At 40.5% G+C, this 23,798-nt stretch overlaps 1 protein-coding gene across 1 annotated transcript in view; it reads left to right on the top strand.

Annotated features, from left to right (window-relative positions):
- The window catches only part of ELP3 (elongator acetyltransferase complex subunit 3), a 91,742-nt gene extending 68,907 nt beyond the window's left edge, over positions 1-22,835 (top strand). Inside the window, exon 15 of the mRNA XM_090288354.1 lies at positions 21,686-22,835. Coding sequence (XP_090144480.1) covers positions 21,686-21,762 — 77 coding nt within the window. The 3' untranslated portion in view covers positions 21,763-22,835. The remainder of the gene's footprint in view (positions 1-21,685) is intronic.
- The last annotated feature ends 963 nt before the right edge of the window (positions 22,836-23,798 follow it).

Raw genomic sequence — 23,798 nt, 5'->3', positions numbered from 1 at the left:
CATCCAGATGAACAGCTATTCCCTAAGCTCCCCCTCCTACCTTCGTCATAAGCAGTATTCTATTTGTGTTCTTTCAAGTAGAAAATTAATATGGCCATTGGCCAAGAATTGTACAAGGTTGATATCACACAATGATGATGAGAAATGAGGAAGGTGAATGGTTGATGACAGAAATCACTGAAGTCAGTGACTGATTGCCATTTTGTTTAAACCTATTAAAAAGGTGAAGAAGAGAGGAGAGTAGCTTAAATATCGGGTGAGTAAAGGAGTCACTGTGGAGATGAGATCATTCTAAATCATGATGCTCAGAGTTATGACTCTAAAGCCACATGTACAATTCCTACAAGTGAAAAAAAATCAGTGCGCCTGTGCCATATATAGTCAATGTGGCTTCTTAGGACTGAAATTGATGATCTTTTTCCACAGAACCACTGATTAACAAAATGATGTGTAGGCAGAAAATAATAGTTGTTTTGTTTCATTAAACTGCAAACAACTGAGATTTACTAACTGGACCCCAGAAACTTCGCCTGTGCTCTAAGCTGCAACACATCTCCTTCCGTTTGAGTAAAGGCAGTTTTATTCTTTGCATTATAATCTACTTGAAAAGAAGGGTACATTTGTAACTAGATCTGTCTGGTAATGGACTCATAATCCTTACCAAAATGCCTAGAAAAGCTTTTCCTTATTTTGGCTTAGCTCTTTGCTAATGGACACAGAAAGTCTGCCAAATGCAAACCAGTTTGTGCTGCATGTACATGTGTTAGTGTAGGACTTCTCAGAAAGGAAGGGAAAAAATTCTTTGCTCTTCATAGTTTTTGTTTCATCCCTTTCCATAATTTACCTTGCAATAAATTGTTCCCCAATTAAATGCACATTGTTAGGGTTCTGCATATTCTTCAATTCCTTCCATTTGGTATTCTAACAATGATCATACACATTTATTTTGGGGGGCATGTTCCAGTAGAATTTTGTTTTTGTAGTGGTTCATATCTTATTAAAGATAATAAATGCAATACAAAATATTGCTTTTACAAGAACTTTATTAGTTTTAGCATCATTATTAATCAGACTAGCAGTGATGACATGGAATATATTTTGTTAGGTAACAAATTAGCTAAATGTTTGCTAATTGGTGTCTGTGTTGCAGCTGGATTCTGAAGGCATTGCTGCACAGCTTCATATTTACTCACTTGTACACGAGTCAGGTTCCAGTTTGTAGTACATTGTATATCAAGTGCATTAGAGCTTGGTTCCTCACTGGCATTAAATGACTATATTAATTAATGCATATTTAAAAAATATCTCTGAATAGGCCACTAGTGATGTTCCACTATTTGAACCTTGTGGGCAACTGAATATTTGGTGACGTTTCCTAGGCAGAAGCTAGCGATACCAGCAGGTAGTGGTTTGTTGACATTTGAGGAACAGCAGTTGGCAAGTGCTGTGCTCCTCCCAAGTCCATGCTGTCAAGTGTTCTGCGCCTCAGAAACACGTACGCCAAAGGCGCAGAGGAGGGCCTTGCTAATGTTGACACACTTACACATGTAGACTTTTTCTCTCCATTTTTGTTCTAAGAGGAAGGCAGGGAAGCCCCAGATCATGTTGTCTTTCTTATCCATTGGCTTACTAAGTGGCTGAAACACAGCAAGCAGTTCTCATGGTTTCTGTAGGTCAGGAATCCAGAAGTGGCTTAGCTGGGTGCCTCTGGCTCAAAGTATCTCATAAAGCTGCAGTTACGGTGCCAGCCAGGGCTATAATCATTTCAGTATTCAATTGGGGTTGAAGAATCCACTTCCAAGTTCACTGTTCGGTTTTTGGCAGGCTTCCGTTCCTCACAGGTCATTGGTTGTAGGGCCCTGGTTGCTCACCATGCCATCTGGGCTGCTCAGCATGTGGCAGCTTGCTTTCCCCAGCTGAGTGACCGTAGGGACAGAGAGCCTTGAGATGGAAGCCACAGTCATTACAACCGGGTCTGGAAGAAAGTCAGTGAGTCCAGCCCACCCTCAAGGGAAGGGATTACACAGGCTGTTAACACCAGTAGACAGTGAACTTGGGGATTCATCTTAGAGACCACCTACCAAAGTGCTACTTCTGCCCCATGCTGTTGTTTAAAGAAGTCATTGGGCCAGCGCAGATTTAAAGGGAGAGGAAATAAATTCCACTTCTCAAAGGGAGTGGCTCTGGTGGCTGTCTTTAGATACTAAGTGATAGAATACATTTTCATTAACTTGCAATTACTAGGCATCCAGTCTCTTTTTTCTTATAGGAAACTTCATTTAGCCTTCTCTTAGAATTGACTGTGTTTGGACATACGTTCAAGGGTTCTTGTCCCAGTCCCCATATCAGACTCCCATATGCCAGTCATGGTAGCACGATTATAACTAACACTGTCCCTAAGCAGAGTTTGGCAGGCCCCACCTGCATTTGTCTGCCGTCTGTCTTCCATGAGGACATCTCCGTTTCCCTTAATGAGCCTATCTGAATGCCTGATGCTTTAGGTCTATGATATTGGCCATTTATATCTTCTGAGTTCGGAATATAGAAGACCGTCTTTGGGCTGAGGGTACCTGATTTTCCTCTGGACATATTCCACCCTTAAATTCACATCTCTTTCCCCACAAACACCTGAAGATAGTTAATGCAATTTAAAGTCATCTTTTTTTTCTATTTAGGGAGGTAGTAAATTGTATATAACACAAAATTTGTTGTTATAATCATTGGCATTAAATTCACAGTGGTGTGCAACTATCACCACTATTTCCAAAACATTTTCATCACCCCAAACAAAACTTCATTAAGCAGTGACTCCCAATTCCTTCATCTCCTCAGCCCCTGGTAACCTCTAATCTATTTTCTGTCTCTATGAAATGGAATTATATAATTTGTGTGCTTTGTGTCTGGCTTATTTCACTTAGTATAATGTCTTCAAGGTTCATCTGTGCTGAAACATGTATCAAATTTTTCTTCCTTTATAAGGTAATATTCAGTATATGTATTTAGGGCGCTTTCATCTTTTGACTATGCAAATAATATTGCTACAACAGTGGTGTACAAATCTCTATTCAAGTTCCTGCTTTCAATTCCTTTGTGTGAATACCCAGGTATGGAGTTGCTGAATTAAATGGTAGTTCTCTTTAACTTTTAGATGAATTGCCAGACTGTTTCCTGCAGTGGCTGCAATACTTTATGCTCCTATCAACAATTATAAGGGTTTCAGTTTCTCCACGTACTTGCCAACACTTTATTTTGTAGTTTTCATTTTTGTTTATATCCATCCTACTAGGTGTGAAGTGATGTTTTATTGGGGTTTTAACTTTCATTTTATTTTTTTTGGGGGGGTGGCATAATATGCTGAAAATGTTGCATATTTTCTTCCATCTTCAATATTAAAATGGCTACACAGAAATTCACTAATTTTGATAAGTTTTTTTTAATGCACGCTGATTTGACAACTATCACAATACAATCTTAACAAAACTGTTCCAGATGAAGTTAAAGACAACTAAGCACTACTAGAGCCATCTTACAGGAAAAAAAAGAAAACAACAACTTTTTGGCCAGCCCAATAATTGCCATTGTAATACCTCTAACCCATCACATAATTATCTTTTTTGTGTGTGTGGTGGGAATCATTAAGATCTAGTCTCTTAGCAATTTTGATGTTTAATACAATATTGTCTATAATCACTATACTGCACATTAGCAGAACTGACACAGAAGTTGCAAGTTTCTACCCTTAAACAATATCTCTTTGATCCTCCCCTTCCCACCCTATCCTCTGGTAACCACCATTCTAGTCTGTTTTCACAAGTTCAACTTTTTTTACATTCCACATATGAGATCATAGTATTTGTCCTCCTCTGACTTGTATCACTTAGCATAATGCCCTCAGAGTCCATCCATGCTATTGCAAATGGCAGGGTTTTCTTCTTTCTCATAGCTGAGTAATACTGCATTGTATATATGTACTACAACTTCTTTATTCATCTGTTGACAAGAACACTTAAGTTGTTTGTGTATCTTTGCTATTGTAATGCTGCAGTAAACATGGGGTTGCATGTATCTCTTCAATATCCTGTATTCATTTCCTTTGGATGTATATACAGAAGAGTAACTGCTGGATCATATGGTAGTTCTGTTTCTGATTTTCTGAGGAACCTCCATACTGTTTTCCATAATGGCTACACCAAGTTACATTCCCACCATTAGTACATAGGGTTCCCTTTTCTTCACATCCTCACCAGTGCTTCTCTCACCTTTTAACAGGTATGAGGTGATATCTCACTGTGATTTTGATTTGCATTTCCCTGATGATTAGTGATGTTAAGCACATTTTCATGTACCTGTTAGCCATGTGAATGTCTTCTTTGGAAAAATGTCTGCTCAGTTCCTCTGCCCATATTTTAATCTGATTTTTTGTTATTGAGTTGTATGAGTTCTTTATATATTTTTAAATATTTTATTTATTTTAGAGAGAGGGGAAGGGAGGGAGAAAGAGAGGGAGAGAAACATCAATGTGCAGTTGTCTCTCACACGACCCCAACCAGGGATCTGTCCCACAACCCAGGCATGTGCCCTGACCAGAAATGGAACCGGCAACCTTTTGATTCACAGACCGGCGTTCAGTCCACTGAGCCACACCAGCCAGGGCTTCTTTATATATATTTTAATTTATTAAGTTTATTGGGGTGACATTGGTTAATAGGATCATACAGTTTTCAAGTGTACATTTCTATGATACATGATCTGTATATTGTATTTGTATATTGTATATTTTGGATATTAACCCTTTAACCAATATGTGGTTTGCAAATATTTCCTTCCATCTTGTAGGTTGCCTTTACATTTTGTTATTTCTTTTGCTGTACAGAAGCTTTTTAGTTTGATGTAGTCGCACTTACGGATTTTTGCTTTTGTTTGTGCTTTCTAAGTTCTTTGTTCTGGTTTCCTTTAGGTCCTGAGCACATTTCATACAGTTGACTCTGCCTAGTTATCCCACATGTAGGCTTCCTCAGGCATAGTTTCTCTCAAATTCTCTTTTTCCCATGACTGAGTCTTATTTTCCTGTTTTCTGTATGCTTTGCAATTTATTTTTTTGAGAACTGCACATTTAAGTATTTTAAAAGTCAAGAATCTCCCGATCCTCACGGATTACACTGGAGGACTGTAGTCATCAGTGTGTAGAGTCACTTTTACAGTCAGTATTCTATTTTTTTTTTTTTAATTAAAAAAAATTTTTTTACTATGCTTTAGTGATTATGCTGTTACAGTTGTCCCAATTTCTTTTCCTTTTGTTCCCCTCCACCCAGTGACTCCATCACCCCAGTTGTCCCCACCCCCTTAGTCCATGCCCATTGGTTGTGCATATAGTTCTTCTCAACATCTCCCTATCTACCCCCCTCCCTCCTACTATGCTTCTTAATTCCTGTACCATCTCCCTCCCTTTCCCCCCTTCCCCCTTCCAGCTGACCTCCCCCCAATATGTTCCCCATACCTGTAATTCTTTTTCCATTCTCGTTGCCTACTTAGTTTGCCTTTGTTTTGATTCCCTAGCTTCTGTTTTTGGTTGTTGTGATACAGTTTTCATTTTAATGTTCATAGTTTTGGTCCTCTTTCTCCTAAACAAGTCCCTTTAACATCTCATATAACAGTGGTTTGAATCTGATGAACTCCTTCAGTTTTACTTTGTCCTGGAAGCACTTTCTCTGCCCTTCTATTCTGATTGACAGCTTCACTGGATAGAGTAATCGTGGTTGTAGGTTTTTGCTTTTCATTACTTTGAATATTCTTGCCAGTCCCTTCTTGCTTGCAGAGTTTCTTTTGAGAAATCAGCTGATAGTCTTATTGGGACCCCTTTGTATATAATTCTCTTCTTCTCTCTTGTTGCTTTAAAGATTCTCTCTTTATACTTAATTTTTGACCTTTTGATTATAATGTGTCTTGGTGTGGTTCTCTCTGGCTCCATTTTTTTGGGAACTCTCTGTGCTTCCTGGACTTGTAAGTCTATTTTCTTCCCCAAGTTAGGGAAGTTCTGCTTCATCATTTTTTCACATAATTTTTCAATTTCTAGTTGTTCTTCTTCACCTTCTGGCAACCCTATGATTTGGATGTTGGCCCGCTTATAGCTGTCTCATAGGTTTCTGAGCCTCTCTTCATTTTCCTCACTTCTTGTTTCCTCTTTCTGCACTGGTTGACTATTCCTTCTCTATGTTCTGATTCGTTGATTTGATGCCTGGTTTTCTTTCCCTCAACACTTGTTTTGTATGTGTTTTCATTCATTTCAGCAGGACTAGCCTTCGTTCCTTCCCCATCTTGTTTAAGATTTGCTGTCAGGTCTGTAAGCATTCGTATAACCAAAGCTCTGAACTGTGCCTCAGAAAGATTTCCTATCTGCTGCATCATTAGATTAGATATTTGCTGTCTGGTCAGCTGCGTGATTGGGATCTCTATCCTGATTGCTGCTATCCTGACAGTTTTGCTTCCTGGGCAGGGCTGTCACACCTCCTATGCTATAAGGGACAGAGCCCCATGCACTCCTCACTACCGGGTGACCCTTCTCACCACACTGTGATGTTTTGTGTGGGGATAGGGGTCCAAGATGGATTCCTGCCATTTACTCTCCGTTGAGAGACTAGGAGCTTCTTCTTCTGTCCCCACCCCCTCTGGGCCTCACAGTCCAAGGCAATGGGGGTCTGCATTGGAATTGCAAGCTGACGGGTCTGGTCTGCAACTGGCGGTGCTCCCTAGGTGTTTCTTGCTTCTTTTTAAATACGGGTGTCTGTGCTTACCCCCATCCCGCCACCGTTGCTGCGTCCACTGCTGCCAGCACAACTTGACCTCTCAGCCCCAGTTTCACCCCTCCTACCTGTCCCGTCAAGCACTTCTTGTTTATAACTTCATATTTTGGACTTCCATGTAGCTTTATTTTCTGGAACTTCTGGTTATTTCTGGTTTTGCAATAGATCTATTCCTACTTAGTTGTGGAGGGAGATGGAGCGTGTCAGTCTAGGCCTCCATCTTGGCTGGAAGTCCCAGAGTCGGTATTCTTTGCTGCATGTGGCCACTAAAGTTTCTGTTCATTATGCCTGCAGTCAACCTGTGACCTGACAGGGATTTCCTTAAATGTCTGGATCTTTAAAAAGGGAAGCGAGAAGGGATGCTGTCTCTTCAAATCTTACAATAAACACCCTGGGAAAGATAGTCCAGCAGGGGCTGGGGGAGCAAAACAAAGGCAAGCCTCTGCACAGCCCCAAATGCTTGGAGGGAATGAATGGGGTGGTAGGTGGTTCACATCTGCTGCTCGCTTACCAAAGATCAGGCGCTCTCCCCTGTTTGCCTGTAGCATTTTATCAGGGTCTAGGATACCAAAACAGTTGGTTCTGATTGATTTGTTTTCCAGCTTCATGGTTGTTTCTGTGGTGGGATGATCTCTGGAATTCCATACACCACCATTTTTCCTTTTCAAAGTCTTTTTTTTTTTTTTTTTTCAAAAGGCTTCAGGTAGGAGGGACCCCTCTTCCTTCCCGGTTGCAGGTGGTACACTCATGGTTTGGAACGAGAGCAAAATGGTGAGAATGATCTGTGACAGCAAACATTCCACACTGCTGGGAACAGAGCCTTTCTGTTTTGAGTTTGAGGAGTGTGGGCCCTTCTCTGTTAGACTCCCTGTGAGGAAAAGAACCTAAGAGCTATAGGCTAACTCCAGCATCAGCACATCATAAGTTACCACAGTAGCTTCTGTTTAGAGTCTCCATACTTACTTTGTAAGTTACTTGCTTTTATTCTTTGTTCATTATTACTTTATGATCATCTTAGTATATGACTTTAAAATGTATAGAGGAACCTTTAAGCTGCTGGGTAGCAGGTTGGATCTTTATACCTCTCCTGAGATAGTCTCTGTATCTTCCAAAGTGATGGAGAATAATGTACTAATGTGCTATAATAATGATTTGCAATAACCAACTACTTTGAAGAGATTATATACGGGTAACCTTGTAAGTTTTTTTAATAGCTCAAGAAAAAATTATTTCTTTGAGAGATCTAGGATCATTGAGTTAATTGGTTCCTTTTTCAACGTTCAGAATAAAAACCTTTGCCCAAGTCTCTTATCAGCGTGCATTGTTGAAGAGTGAAAAATTGCCATCGTACTAAGAGATCAATGAGATGTATAGTCTCATTTCAGTAGCAAATGAATGAAACTGATGAATTAATGCTGGTAGGCATATATCAGGCACTCAAATAGTTGATTAATTGAAACCTGAAGTAATCAAAAGTTTCTTTGTTTTATTTCACTTATTTTTTTTTTTTTTTACTAAATGATCATGAATCGTCTCAATTTGCATCTAATCAGAAAAATCAGATATAAGTTTAAAGGGATAGAATTAGCATATTTTCTTTCTCTTTTCAAGTTTGTCTTTAACAATATGATGTGGGCTCAATTTGAATTCAGTCCAACACTTAACTAGCTATGAAGGACACTTGTGCCCTAACAAAGGTAGTGTCAAAGAACAGGAATGTATATGCACCCCTTTGTACATTGAAGTGTTATTTACAATAGCCAAGATTTTGAAGCAACCCAAGTAAGTGCCCATCAGTAGATGAGTGGATAAGAAAAGCTGTGGTACATTCACACAATGGAATACTATCTCGCCATTAAAAAAAAAAAAAGAAAGAAATCTTACCTTTTGCAACAGCTTGAATGGACCGGTAGAGTATTATGCTAAGTGAAATAAGCCAGTCAGAGAAAGACAAACAACATATGATCTCAGTTGCATGTGGAATCTAATGAACAAAATAAACAAATGCCCAAACAAACTAGAAACAGACTCGCGGATACAGAAAACAGAATGACAGCTGTTAGAAGGAAGGGGGTCTGGGGGTTTGGGTGTAAAAGGTGAAGGGATTAAGGGGGAAAAAAAAAACAGTGTGGTGATTACCAGAGGGAAAGGGAGGGGATAATGATGACAAAAGGAGACTTGACTTTGGGTCAAGTAAATACACAGTAATACACAGATCATGTATTATAGAATTGTATACCTGAAACCTACAGAATTTTATTACCAGTGTCACCCCAATAAATTCAATAAAATTTTTTTTGCCTTTATTACAGTTGTCCCACTTTTTTCCCTGTTGCTCTCCCCTGCCCTCCCCACCCACCTCTCCCCTGGTCAGTCCCCACCCTGTTGTTCATGTCCATGGGTCATTTATACCTGACCCTTAACTAGACCCTTCCTCTTCTCTCCCCCTTGTCCCCCTCCCTCATCCCCTCTGGTCACTGTCTGTTTGTTCCTTGTTTTTATGCCTCTGGTTCTATTTTGCTCATCTGTTTGTTTTGCTCATTAGGTTCCTGTACTAGGTGATATCATATGATATTTGTTTTTCTCCACCTGGCTTATTTCACTTAGCATAATACTCTCCAGTTCCATCCATACTGTCGCAAAAGGTAGGAGTTCTTTCTGCTGCATAGTATTCCATTGTGTAAATGTACCACAATTTTTTGATCCACTCATCTACAGATGGGCATTTAGGCTGTTTCCAGCACTTGGCTATTGTAAACAGCACTGCTATGAACATAGGGGTGCACAGGTTCTTTTGAATTGGTGTTTAAGGTTCTTTGACCCATTGCTGGGTCAAAAGGCAGTTCCATTTTTAGTTTTTTGAGGAAATTCCATACTGTTTACCCCAGAGGCTGCACCAGTCTGCATTCCCACCAGCACTGCACTAGGGTTTCCTTTTCTCCACATTCTCTCCAGCACTTGTTTGTTGATTTGTTAATGATGGCCATTCTTACCACTGTGAGGTGCTATCTAGTGGTTTTAATTTGCATCTCTGATGGCTGGTGATGTTGAGCATCTTTTCATGTGCCTATGGACCCTCTGTATGTCCTCCTTGGAGAAGTGTCTGTTCAGATCCTTTGTTCATTATTTAATTGGATTGTTTGTTTTCCTGGAGTTGAGTCATATGAGTTCTTTATATATTTTGGAGATCAAACCCTTGTCCAAGGTATCATTGGCAGATATGTTCTCCCATACTGTTGGTTCCCTTTTCATTTTGATGTTTTCTTTAGCCATGCAGAAACTTATTTCACATAGTCCCATTTGTTTATTCTTTCCTTTGTTTCCCTTGCCCTAGAGGATATATCAGCAAAAATATTGCTACATGGAATATCTGAAATTTTACTGCTTATGTTTTCCCCTAGGACTTTTATGGTGTCATAGCTTACATTTAAGTCTTTTATCATCTTGAGTTTATTCTGGTGTGTGGTGTAAGTTGGTGGTCTAGTTTCATTTTTTTGCACGTCCCTGTCCAGTTCTTCCAGCACCACTTGAAGAGGCTATTTTTACTCCACTTTATGCTCCTGCCCCCTTTTTCAAATATTATTTTACCACAGAAGATATGTTTATTTCTGGGCTCTCTGTTCTGTTGCATTGATTTATGTGTCTATTCTTATGCTAGTACCAGACTGTTTTGATTACAGTGGCCTTGTAATATAGTTTGATATCAGTTATTGTGAGCCCTCCTACTTTGTTTTTCTTTCTCAAGTTAGCTGAGGCTATTCAGGGTCTTTTTTGGTTCCACCAATAAAATGTTTTGTTTTTTAATTAAAAAAAAAAAAAAGAACAGGAATGTGCCTCCAGATTTCTAATTCATTTTCCTGCTTCAGACATGAAAATGTCTAAATTATAAGCCCAGAAATTTTCTTTCCTTGAAGAATTCCAGGAGATAAAAATTTAGTATCTAGGTTCCCAGTAAATACTTGGTAAGTTCTTGATCAAATAAATTTTCTTCATTTTCTTCCTCTATTAAAACACATTAGTAATTTTATACTTTCTTGTGTGTGTGTGGAGTTGGGATCATTAAACCCAGATTTGAATTTCCATATGCATGAGGAATTATTTCCCCATTTGTACAAGCATTCATATAGTTGAAATTACTTAAACCTTTTCTTCTTTTTCATTTTTAAAAGTTGACAATAAGCTGTAACAAATAAGAAAGTTCATCAGATGTTAAACAAGGTCAAGAACATAATTAGCCCCCAAGAAGTGCCCCCTGTTGACTCTTCCCAATCCTGCTCCCCTCCTCCAGCCCAACCCCACTCCCGGAGCCTAACAGTTTTGGTATTTCCTTCCATGTTTTTCTTTATATTTTACTACCTAATTATGAATCCCTTAACTGTATAGTTTTGTTGGGATCATTTTTAGTCTATTTTTTGTTGCTGTTCTGGCTACTTTTGTGCAGTATTGCAAGAGTCACATTGTATGTGACTGTGTTTGTTCATTTTCATTAATATGTAGGATTCTGTTGTGCAAATATAATTGATCTGTTTTACTCTTGCTGGATATTTGGGTTGTTTCCAATTTGGGCTTATGAATATTCTTGTAGATGTATCTCGGGACCCATAAACACACATTTCTATGAAATATATACCTAGGACTGGTATTGTTGGATTGTAGGGAGTTATATATGTTCAAATATAACGGTCTGCAAAGTAGTTTTCTAAAGTGCTATCAGTTTTCATGTCCATCCCACCAGAAGTGGATAAGATTTTCAGGTGTTCAATATGATGAGTATGTGGTGGTATTTCTTTGTAGTTTTAATTTACATTCCCTGATGACTAATGAAGTTGACTACCTTTTCATATGTTTATTGACCATTAACTATCCCCTTTTCTGAAGTTTCTTTGTATGATATATTTTTAAAAATCCACAAGATGTTATTACTATTGTTACACATAGTATTTATTTAGATTTACTGGTATACTTAGCACTTTCTTTGCTCTTCAATTTTTGCAGCTTCTTGAGGTAGTTTATTCATTTTCATTTATATATATGCATGTATGTATATATACATACACACATATGTATGTATGTATGTATATATACACACATATGTATGTATGTATATATATACACACACATATATATATATGATTTTATGGTGTAGATATTAAGTGACTATGAATAATTTATATTTTACTGTTGATGGGTATTTGGGTAATTTGCAAATATTGTTTTCTTTTTTGTGTAAGGAATTTATTTTAGTAATAATACGCTGGTAGCAAATGATTCCAGTATTGATTGTATGTAATATCCTTATTTTGCTTCACTCTTGAAGGAAGTTTTCACTAAGTAGCAAGTTCTGAGTTTGTATTTATTTACTTTCAGCTCCTTTTCTGTAAGGTTAAATGTTCCTGATTTGTCTGCTCATCCTGTAGGATCCAATTCCCATCATTCCGTCTTGATTGCTTTTTCCCTCTAAACTTCATATTGTATTTATCTTTTTTTTGAAGGATGATGGCCACAATTTATCAAGTTGTTATTGAAAAGTATTCCCTCCCGCCCCCCATAGTGCTCACATTTGTAAGCCATATTTGTTTGTGGTTTTTTATTGCCTACCTGTATTATCAGACTTTTATATGCCTTATTCTTCTTTTTCTCATAAGATCATCCTGTTTGTTTCATTTAGTGACTTATCAAACACTGACAACCTGGGTACATGTATGGGAGGTGAAGTGATCAAGACAAGTCAGATGTCCTCTGAAAGGGATGTGCTGCTAGCAGGGCAGACTTGATGTTTAAGGCCAGAGCAGGGGAAGCACAGGGGCCATCGCTCTTTAGAAATACTCTGAGTAACAGGGTCAAGCAAGCGGGATTCCAGTTCTATGTCCTGGCTGTGTGAACTTGAGTTATGACCCTTTCTGAAACTCAGGTTTCTCATAGGATAATAAATCCAGCCTTGTTAGGGTTTAAATTAAGTTAGTACATGTCGAGCATCTGGCTAATGCCTGGCTCGTGTTTAAGTACTCAAAAAGGGTCTTCCTCCTCTAGCTTTATACTTTAGTATAGCAACTGTGAAGTTGTTGCTCCATTTGTTTTTCTGTTGTTTTGTTTTTTAATGGAGTTAGAATCACAAGCAAGTTTTGATTTTGGCTCATTTCCTGCTCCTGACTTCCTTTTAAAAGGAAAATGCATTTATTTTCAGTGTTCTGAGCCTCTGTTGGTTTATCCCCATAGGAAGAAAGGGCTTATGGTGACGTGGAGAAGCTAAGAGTTGTTTTAAGGCCAATTTGGATACCATATAACTAGTTTAATCCTTTTGCTTCTCCCTTTGTTTTCAAATCAAAGTAGAATTTAAGGTAACAGCTAGGTTTGCTCCATTTTCATGTTTAAGTAATCTTTTTAAAAGGCAGTTGGCACGTACATTTTATGTGATTGCCTTTCTTCCTCAACATTTAGATTAAACAAAACTGTGTCTTAAGCTAAATGGCATACATCTTTCAAAGTGAGGGAGCAGCCCTGGCCAGGTGGCACAGTTGGTTGGAGCAGCATCTCCTGCACCAAAAGGTTGAAGGTTTGATCCCCAGTCGGGGTGCATACTGTAGGCAACCGATTGATGTTTCTGTCTATCCCCTGTCCCCACTTGCTCTCTCTGAAATCAATAAAGATATCCTCAGGTGAGGGTTTAAAAAAGAGAGAGGGGGAGCAGGACCAGAAAGCATAGGCATTTGGTACAGAAGAAGGATTAGAGAAGTGCTGTAGCCCCTGTTCTCAAGGTCACTGGGAGGCCAGCTGTGGCATGTTCCAGCCTTGGGGCATGGAAAGGAGGCTTTCCACCCAGTACTGACTGGCTCTCTGCTCCTCTCCTCCTATCCAGAGTGAACAGTGTTAACTGTTCAAATTAACACTCTGCCCAGGGGCTGCATTCTGTCTGAGGTACCTGCAGCTGATTTATCACCTGTCGTGTTAATAATTTAATTTTTTATATCTAAAGTGTATACGTACACAGAAAAGCTCATTCTTCTCCTAAAAAGAGTTTATCCTGAGGTGGAGGCCAGGAAGGTAAATACAGGCTGGTCACTAAAGCCGAATCTCAGAATTTCATTCTGAGCACATTTCAAGGTCTTCTTTTTCACTTTTTCTCATTTTATCACCATCACAGTTGGTAAAGTGGTGACGATAAAATATTTATCCTGTCTCTAAGGATAGAAAAAAGGCCCCTGTGATGCAGGTAACTTCTAGCTGTGGGGGCGGTAACTTAAGAGGACGGCCCCCACTCCTCCGTCCCCAGGACTCCAGCAGCTGCTGACTGCTGATGGAGCCCCCCGAGGACTGCTGCACATGTGCGGATAGGTTCCACTCCTGCTCATTCCTCAGCTCCGGGATTAGCAGAGCCACACACAGGCGTCACGAGGAGAACTTGGTAGCTGCTACAGCCGCTGCGTCTCTCCTCAAGGGCAGGAGCAGTGTGACGCTGGGGCTTGTGAGACAGCCTGCCCACGTCAGTCCAGGAGGCTGGCTGACGTCAGCTGTGCGATGTAATTGCTCTTTGTTGGCTGGCTAACAAAAGGAAAGTTACTGTGGCGGGGCTGTCCAGGAGCCTTCCTACGCACGGAGAGGAGGTGGAATGTGGTCTTCACCCAGCCCGGGTGCTGGCGTGTTCACTTCCCAGCTGGCTAACGATACTAATACTTTTGCCATAAATGGGGGGAAATCTTTTTTTCAAGATGCAAGAGGCACAAAGAAATACAAATGGGGGGTTTTTAGGTAAAAAGAGAGTTTGGAGTTCAAACTGCCTAGAGATCAGACTTCTTTCCTCTGGATCCTGAAAGCTTCCCAGATAGTCTGGAAGTAGACTTCCCATCATAGTGCTACAGCATGCTGTTGAAAAGAACAGGACAAGGGTGAGAGCTGAAACATGCCTTCCCTTCAGAAAGCCCGAGTGCCTCTCCTCAGGTTGGCAATAGTGTCTGGGCCCACCCCATGTGTTAGGGCAGAAGTAGAGCGCCCAGAGCACCTGCATGCTCGGTTGGACACATTATGGAGGAATGCTTAGTTCTACCCCAAGAACTATGTTCTTTTAACTGGTAGGCTTAGGAAATCAGGGCACTCTCAATCGCTGAACTTTGTGGTTATGCATCAGCTGACTAGTCCTATGTTGGAGGTAGGAACTGCTGCTCTTGCCCCTGCTGCTAATTATGGTAGACAGATATAGGCTGTGGCATGTTTTGGGAAGTATCGCTGGCCCTTGACAACATGGGTATCATGGACACTGACCACCTGCACATTCGAAAATCTGCGTATAACCAGGCCAGCCTTCCACATTTGCAGATTCCCAACTGCAGATCCAAACTACAGTTGACCCTTGAACAACTCAGGTTTCAACTGTGCAGGTCCACTTATACAAGTGGAAACCTAATTGTTCAAGGGTCAACTGTAAAGCTTTTTTAATTAAGAAAAAAATTTTAAATTAGAGTGGACATACAATATTATATTAGTTTTAGGTGTACAGTATAGTAGTAACTAGACATTTATATAACTTGTGATCACCCTGATAAGTCTAACCACCTGATACCATACATAGTTATTAACATAGTTATTATAATTTTATTGATTATATTCTCTCTGCTGTACTTTACAGTCCTGTGACTGTTTTTATAACTAACCATTTATATTTCTTAATCCCTTCACCTTTTTCACCCAAACCCCCTCCCATCTGGCAACCATCAGTTTGTTCTCTGTATCTATGAGCTTGTTTTTGCTTTGCTTGTTCATTTATTTTGTTTTTCCTATTTCACATAAAAGTGAAATCATCTATTTGTCTTTCTCTGTCTGATTTATTTCATTTAGCATGGTAATACCCTCCAGTCCATCCATGTTATCACAGAAAGCAAGATTTCTTTGTTATAGCTGAGTAATAGTCCTTTGTACCTACGTGCCATATCTTCTTTAACCATTCTTTATCAATGGACACTTAGGTTGCTTCCCTGTCTTGGCTATTGTAAATAATGCCATAATGAACACAGGGTTGCATATCTTTCCAAAATCATTTTGGATTTCTTCAGATAAATACCTAGGGTTGGAATTGCTGGATCATATGGTAGTTCTATTTTTAATTTCGGAGGCACCTCCATATTGTTTTCCATAGTGGCTGCACCATTTTACAATCCCCCAACAGTGCACAAGGGTTTGTTTTTCTCCACATCCTCTCCAGCACTTGCTTGCTGATCAGTATTGATGATTATAGCTGTTGTGACAGTTGTCAGGTGATTATCTCACTGTGGTTTTAATTTGCATTTCTCTGATGATTAGTGACATTAAGCATCTTTTCATATGTCTATTGTTCATCTGTGTGTACTCTTGGGAGAATGTCTGTTGAGATTCTCTGCTCATTTTTTAGTCATTTTTGGGTTTTTTGTTTCTGTTGTTGCTGTTTCATGTTAATTTGTATGAGTTCTTTATATATTTTGGATCTCAGCTTCTTGTCATATGCATCAGCGAATACCTTCTCACATTCACTTGGTTGTCTTTTCATTTTGTTGATGGTTTCCTTCTCTGCAAAAGCTCTTTAATTTCATGTAGTCCCATTTGTTTGTTTTTTCTTTTGTTTCCCTTGCCCAAATAAACATATCCAAAAAAAAAAAATATTACTAAGAGCAATGTCAGCGTTTAGTGCCTAGGATCTTATGGCTTCAGGTCTTAGATTTAAGTCTTTAATTAATTTTGAGTTTATTCTCATATATGGTATAAGAAAGTGGTCCAGTTCTATTCTTTTGCATGTGTCTCTCCAGTTTTCCTAACAGCATTTATTGAAGAGACTTGTCTTTACCATTGTACAGTCTTGCTCTTTTGTCACAGATTAAGTGAACATGCAGGCGTGGGTTCATTTCTGGGCTCTCTGTTCTGTTCCATTGATCTCTGTGCCTGTTTTATGCCAGCGCCGTGCCGTTTTGATTACTGTAGTCTTGTGTATATAATACCTCCAACTTTGTTCTTTCTCAAGATTGCTTTGGCTATTCGGGGTCTTTTGGGGGTTCCATATAAATTTTAGGATTTGTTCTAGTTCTGTGGGAAAGTCCATTAGTATTTTTACAGGGATTATATTGACTCTGTAGATTGCTTTGGGTATTATGGACATGTTAATGGCATTAATTTTTCTGAGGCTTCAGCAAGTCATCTTTTTGCTGGTGGAGGGATGTGCCTCATTGTTAATGAAAATGCAGTCTGTGAAGTACAGTGGAGTGAAACAGTAGAGCAAAGCCCAATGCAACATGGTGTGCCTGTACAATAAATCTGCAAGCATTTATTGCATGTTTACATGCCAGACACCGTACTAAGCCCAAATGATAGACGTCACTGACTTCAAAAAACTTACATTCTAGAAGGGGAGGTAGACATACAAGTAAAGTAAAGCATGGTGTGATTACCAAAACAGTAGAACGGCCAGCATCGAGAGGTGGGGTTAGGAGCCCCAGTTTCTCTGTGGCTCGGCAGAACCTGTGCAGAAGTCTCTGGGGGGCAGTGGTGTCCTAGTTGGTGAAGGGGAGTGCGTTCGGGCGGGGAAGCTGTTGAGGGGCAGCAGGAGAGCCAGCACAGTGGATTGGGGAAATTATGCCTGGTTTGGTAATCTTGGACTAGAAGCAGCAAGGTCATTTGTGGCAGGAACTAAAGCTGAAGGAGTAAACTAGACTGTGTATCAGGCCGAGGAATGTGAGCTTTATCTTGGGACACGCCATTAGCAGTTTTAAGTAGGAGAATAGCATAGAGTCCCACTCTGAATTGTGATTTTAAATGGTGACTTGACCTCATGTGTTTTATCACTTGCTGTCCTCAGGCTTGCATGTCAGTTACAGTATTTCCAGTTAGTAATAGAAAACAACTCAAAATGGCTTAACCTCAACATGGGGAACCTTGAAGATATTCCAGGTGAAACAAACGAGTCACAAAGGACAGATGCCATTTAAATCCACTTAAAAGGGGTTCCTAGAGTAACCAGATTCATAGGGACAGAAGGTAGAATGGTGGTTGCCAGGGGGAGAGGGATTGGGGGTGGAGTTTCAGTTTTACAAGATGAAGCATTCTGCAATAGATGGGACAGTGGTGAAGGTTGTACAGTAATATAAATGTACTTAATGGCCCTAAACTGTACTCTTGAGAATGGTTAAGATTGTAAATTTTATCTATTTTACCACAGCACAAAAAATTTGCAGAACAAAATGGCTTAAACCAAATGAAAACATATTATTTCCTAACAGCTTCATAGGTAGAGTCGCTTCAGGGCTGGGTAAGTTCATGGTTTCAGCAGTATTCAGAAGGGACCCAGGTCGTCTTCATCTGTCTTCTCCTGTCTGCTCTGCTGTCCATTACACAAAGGCTTCATCCTCAGCCAGCCCCCCTTCCAAGGCATCTGCCCCAAGGAGCAATCGCTTTCCAAGACAACAGCCATGAAAAGAGGCCGTCTTCCCCCAATATCATTTCAAGACCAAGAAAGCCTTCCAGCCACATTAGTCAGCAGCTCCGTTTGATTATCTAATAGCCACTTCATCAGTAGCCATTTCATAGTAGCCATTTCCTCAGCAGCATGGCCAAACCCCGCTCCTGATGTCCCCCTGCATCCCTTCTCACATTCTTTCCAGTCTCTGTGAACAGCAAGTCCTTTTTTGCGAAACCCTTCCATTACTCAGTCCAAAAGCCTTTGCGTCATTTGTACCCCTCTTTACGTCACACCATATAAACATCAACCACCTACTTTTCACCACCATGATTTTGCTTTGAGACACCTCCATATCTTCTAGAAGGCTCTTAATATCTTCTCAATAGCTTCTTAACTGGTCTCCCTGTTTCTGCCCTTGACCACTTATTCATTCATTCATTGAAAAAATATTTGAGTTCTTAAATATGTGACAGACATTTCTCCGGGTAGTATCAGTTCTGCAGTGAATAGAACAGCTATCAATCCCTGACCTCCTGGAGCTTTCGTTCTGTTCTCAAAGCGGCTCTTTCAAATGTCAGTCAGTCATGTCTCTCCTTTGATCAAAATTCTTAAGAGTCACCTGCCCATGCTAATAGTCTCTACCTGTAAGTGATGATGAGAAGTCAGGTTTTAATATTGAAGTACCTGTGTCTCCACTGAATGCTGTTATGCCACATAGTTCAATTTGAAGGTGGATTTTTTTTTTTAATATTTAATTTTAGAGAGAGGAGGGAGAAAGAGAGGGACAGAAACATCACTGTATGGTTGCCTTTCGCGCACCCCCAACTGGGGACCTGGCCTGCAACCCAAGCATGTGCCCTGACTGGGAATCGATTTGGCGAACCTTTGATTCACAGGGCTGGTGCTCAATCCACTGAGCCACAACAGCCAGGGCTGAAGATGGATTTTAAAGTGGGAGAAAGGGAGGTGGAAATAGTTTTTAGCAAGTAGGGTGCTAGAAACAGAAAGCACCACACTGAATGACTTCAGATGCACCCGTTTGGTATAGTGATCATTCTCACAATAGTTTCTTAACCACCTGCCTCTCTTCATGCTCCTTTCATCTTTTTTCGCTGAATGTATGGGGCAGGTTGAGCTCTCGAAGCACATTGAAACATCGGTTAAATGGATGTGAGGTTTTTAATTGATATATAATGTACATGCAATAGAGTATCACTTGATTAATTTTTGCATGTGTGTGTTCCCATGCCATGTAACTACTAGTTCCTATCAAGATACATCTTCAGCTCTCCAGAACACTCTCGTTCCCTTTCTCAGTCCATATCACCTTCCCAGTGTAACCAGTGCTCTGACCTCTGTCACCATAAAATCGTTTTGCCTGTGTCTGAACGTTGTATTGATGGAAGCTTTTATATCTGGTTCCTTTCATACAAATTTAGGTCTGAGATTAATCCATGTTGTTACAGATAGCTATAGTTTTTTTCACTGCTGTATGATGTTCATTCTATGAAAATGCCACACTTTTATCTATTCCCCTGTTGATAGATATTTGGGTTATTTCCTGTTGGGATGTTATGAGTAACATGTCATTTGTTGGATGTAAGAATTCACTTCTCCTTCCACTTGAAAGTGTGATTGCTGGGTCATAGGATACGCTTACAGATACAGAGCTTCAAGAGACAGTACAGACGATAAAGTGTTTGTACCCCTGGGAGGGTTTTGAGACGTCTTCCTGTATTCAGAGGGTCTGAGCTGCTCACCTGGCCTGTTGTTCTTCATGTTTTTGTCTTCCCCTTGCTCTATCCCAAGCCACAGTGTTGAACTGAAATAATGATAAGGATGCAAAGACAAGGTGGTCATGTGTGAGATGAGCATCAGCAATCCTTGGATTAAAAGGGAAATTCTCCGGTGATCTGTTATCACAGGATATGGTTTTGTTACTCCCATCGAAGAGAGCAGGAAACAAAACATGATGGGAAATCCTATTTCTGAATAGCAAATGTTTAGGCTAGAGAATTCGGCTCGGCTTGAAGGAGCTAACAATTACTTGATTTCATGCACAATCCTGATCATTAACAGTACAAGGTGATGAACAAGATAAGTAGAGCTTACCCTGTGTACAGAGGCCGGCCAGCGATCGCAGTCCGCTGTGGGGCAAGGCACTGTGAGGAGAAACTGGTTTTCACGTACATTACACAAAGAACACTGAGTGCTGCAGCGCACTGACGCAAGGTGTGTGGGTCTTCCCCACTTCGGGCAATGCTGCAGCTCCAGCTGGGTGTCCTGCAACTTAATTCTGACACTGTCTTCCTAGCGATAGTGTCTGATCCAACAGGTTAAGGGCTCAGTCCCACAAGACTGCTTCCACTTCAGATGCCAGTCACAAGTCCAGGTTGTTGCCTGTGCTTCTCTTTGATGGGCTATAAATCGCAGGTTCCCACAGCCCCTCCTCAGGTTCAGTTAATTTTCTAGAGGGAATAGCATGAGCAAAGACCTGGAAACCAAAGAAAGAACCAGACACACACAGGAACTTAGAAAAATTAAAAATTTACCGAGCCTGAAGCATAGTGTTTTAAGGGAGTGTAGTAGCAAAAGATAAAGCTGGAAATATAATCAGATACCAGATCATGAAAAGCCTTAAAATAACAGTAATAGCCAGTGTTTCTGAGGAATTAGCCTTCTCCAGACTCTAGACTAATCACATTTCATGTAATACATCCTTAAAACATAGATACATTATTACAGATGAAAAATGGAGGTGCGGGGAAATTAAATAATTGGCCCAAGAACTGACCTATAAAATGACAGGTCCAGGCCTTATCTAACTGATCAAAAGCCCACTCTTTTAGCCACGCCATGCTGTATCCTCCTGGGAGCTCAGCTGCTTATATATGACCATGTTGTTCCTTAAATATATGCAAATATAAAACTGGTATAAACTCCAGGTGCTTATACTGACCATGTACCAAAATAAATCTACCAATTAATACAAATAAAACTATTAAAATTAAGCAGCATTAATTTAATGGGACTGGTGATACTTCGCTAAATTTTTGCTCACGAGCAGTGAGTACGGTGTAGCCTGCTGTCGCTCCTGGCCCCTCCATGGAGGGCCCGTTCTCCCCGGCCTCCTGTCTCTCTCAACCTCCCTGGAAGCCACAGCACTGTTGGGCTTCATTTGAAGTGAAGACATCTTGCACATTCAGTCCAGTGGGAGTAGTGCTGCTACCAACAGGGTTGTACATCTGCAGCCTCTGAAATACAGCTTCTATATTAATGCATCTTGAATTCAAAATAATAGAAATGGTCTGTGCTTATGAAGATGAGATTCAGTCTGAAATGCAGTTTGGTCTGTGAATGAGAGCGGGAAGGAATGTGGCTGTGAGGGGAGTGTTTGCTGGATTTTGAGGGTTACTGTAGTTGTGCTTAGTAGAGATTCTTTTCTTACTTTTGTATTTTTGCTTCTTCACAGGGGTTGGCACCAGGAATTACTACAGAAAGATTGGCTACAGACTACAAGGCCCGTACATGGTAAAGACCCTAAAATAATGGCCACAGCAGCCCACCTTGATGCAGTGTCTCAGGCAGAAAAGAGATTCCAGATGTCTTGGCTACTCAACAGAGAGGCTGAGCAAAGCAAATGGACCTACCCTGTCCCCCTTGGCAAGAAGCTCCACCCTCATCCTGTAGCTGCAGAGACTGGAAACTGTTTCCACGCAGAGGGCATCTGGTCACCTAGCATGGAGCCGCCGTGCCATCCTCGGCTGTGTGTTCTCAAGAAGTCACTTCAGTTTTCCAGGCTTAAGTCATGTATCCAGTTTCTAAATTCTGCGTGAAGCCAGAAAGTGGCTTACTGAAACACACTGACGAAAGCAAATTAATCAACTCACTGGATACCATCATTCATGACATAAACTAGATGTTATTAAAGAGTCAAGTTAGGAGTAATTTATATGGTATAGGGACAAAAAGTCAGGTTAAACATAGGAAAACTGACAGATTCTGAACTCTGGACTTTACATACAAAGCCTTCCAGCACAAGAAAATGAGCTTTTGTTTTAATGCAAATTGTCTCAGTTTCTGTGCTGATGTTTGCAGTAGCCTGTGATGGGAGGGAGAACTTGAGGTATGTTTGTGTTTCAAGCTTGAAACCAGCCTTTTTCACATGCTAGTCTGCCGTCTGCAACAGGCCATTACGAACATCCTTCATTTCACATTTTTTCATCTGTATGTCCTACTCTTGACCACCGCAAAACTGTGGGGACAACACCTATGCCCAGAGACACGTTCGGCTCCCCTTCTGTCTGTCCTGAGCAGGCTTGTGACTTATTGGATGTGGCCCTAAGTCAAGATTTCCTCCCACAGGAGCTGTTCCTGCATTTTAATTCTTTAAGATAAATTTGGGGCCCTGACCAGTGTGGGTGGCTCAGTTGGTTGGCATCCACCTACAAAGTAACAAGGTTGCCAGTTCGATTCCTGGTCAGAGCACGTGCCTGGGTTGGAGGTTCTGTCCCAGGTCAGGGCGCATATGAGAGGCAACCAGTTGCTGTTTCTCTCCCCCTCTTTTTCTCCCTTCCTTTTCCTCTCTCTAAAGATAACTAAATAAAACTTTTTAAAAATGATGAATTTTGGTTTGTTTTAAATGGAGAAAGATTAAGAGTCCAATTCATATATGAAAGCAAAAAAAAAAAAGTCATAACAGGCCCAAATTTAAAAATAAGAAAAGGATTAGCTTTTCAAAGGTCCATCTTAGACCTGTCCCTTTTAGGTTCCAGATGATCTACTAAGAAGGCAGCCTGAGAGGGTCCCGTCTCAAAAGCACAGCTTAACCCTGTGCCCCTCGGCTTCTGTGGCAGTTTACACAGGTTTATATTTTATAACTTTTAGGAGAAACAATTCCATTTAATGAAATCTTCAACATGCAAAGAAGACTCGTGTAAGGGTTTTCCTCTGCCTGTAAATGCAGTGACGCTTGCCATGGATTTCCAGGGATGAGTCTCCAGTCTGTGGCTCACTTCTCCTGGGCACTGGCTGTCACGCCATCAAACCACCATGAGGCACATGGCCTTGCCTTTCTTGGGGGCTCTTTTAGAGCCATAGAGGCTTTCCATGAGTGTTGTTGAGGGAATTTAGCTACTTCTCAGTTGTGTTTGATTTCCCTTTAAAAGTAAAACCATTAAACTAATAAAGCATGTACTGTAATGGCTGGTACCACTCATAACGAGCTAGAGTGGAGAGTGTGCTGGCCCAGGTCGGTCTCTGCCTGCTGTGACCTTGACCACTGCACAAGGGTCGGCCTCGAATCTCTCATCGGTCCTGTTTACCCGAACATGCCTAAATGTGTAAGGTATAGTCAGGTCCTTTGTAAACTTGTAAAAGGGCATTCACGTGTAAGGTTTATTTTTAAATGACAGTTTAGAGCAAGATTTTGGAATAAAGTTGCCTAGGAACATGCCCATTTCTAATGGTTAACAGTCAGTATTTCATCTGGATTTTCATCTCAGTGCTCAAGAGGAGTACCTACCTCTTTCCAGCTTGTTCTCCGCCTTCCCTGGAGTGAGTCCCCCAGCCTTGTGCAAAGATGC

Source organism: Furipterus horrens, unplaced genomic scaffold, assembly GCF_987537825.1.
Source record: "Furipterus horrens unplaced genomic scaffold, mFurHor1.1.pri manual_scaffold_10, whole genome shotgun sequence".
Taxonomy (NCBI): Eukaryota; Metazoa; Chordata; class Mammalia; order Chiroptera; family Furipteridae; genus Furipterus; species Furipterus horrens.
The sequence above is the reverse complement of the archived record's forward strand: the minus strand, read 5'-3'. Positions and strand labels throughout refer to the sequence as shown.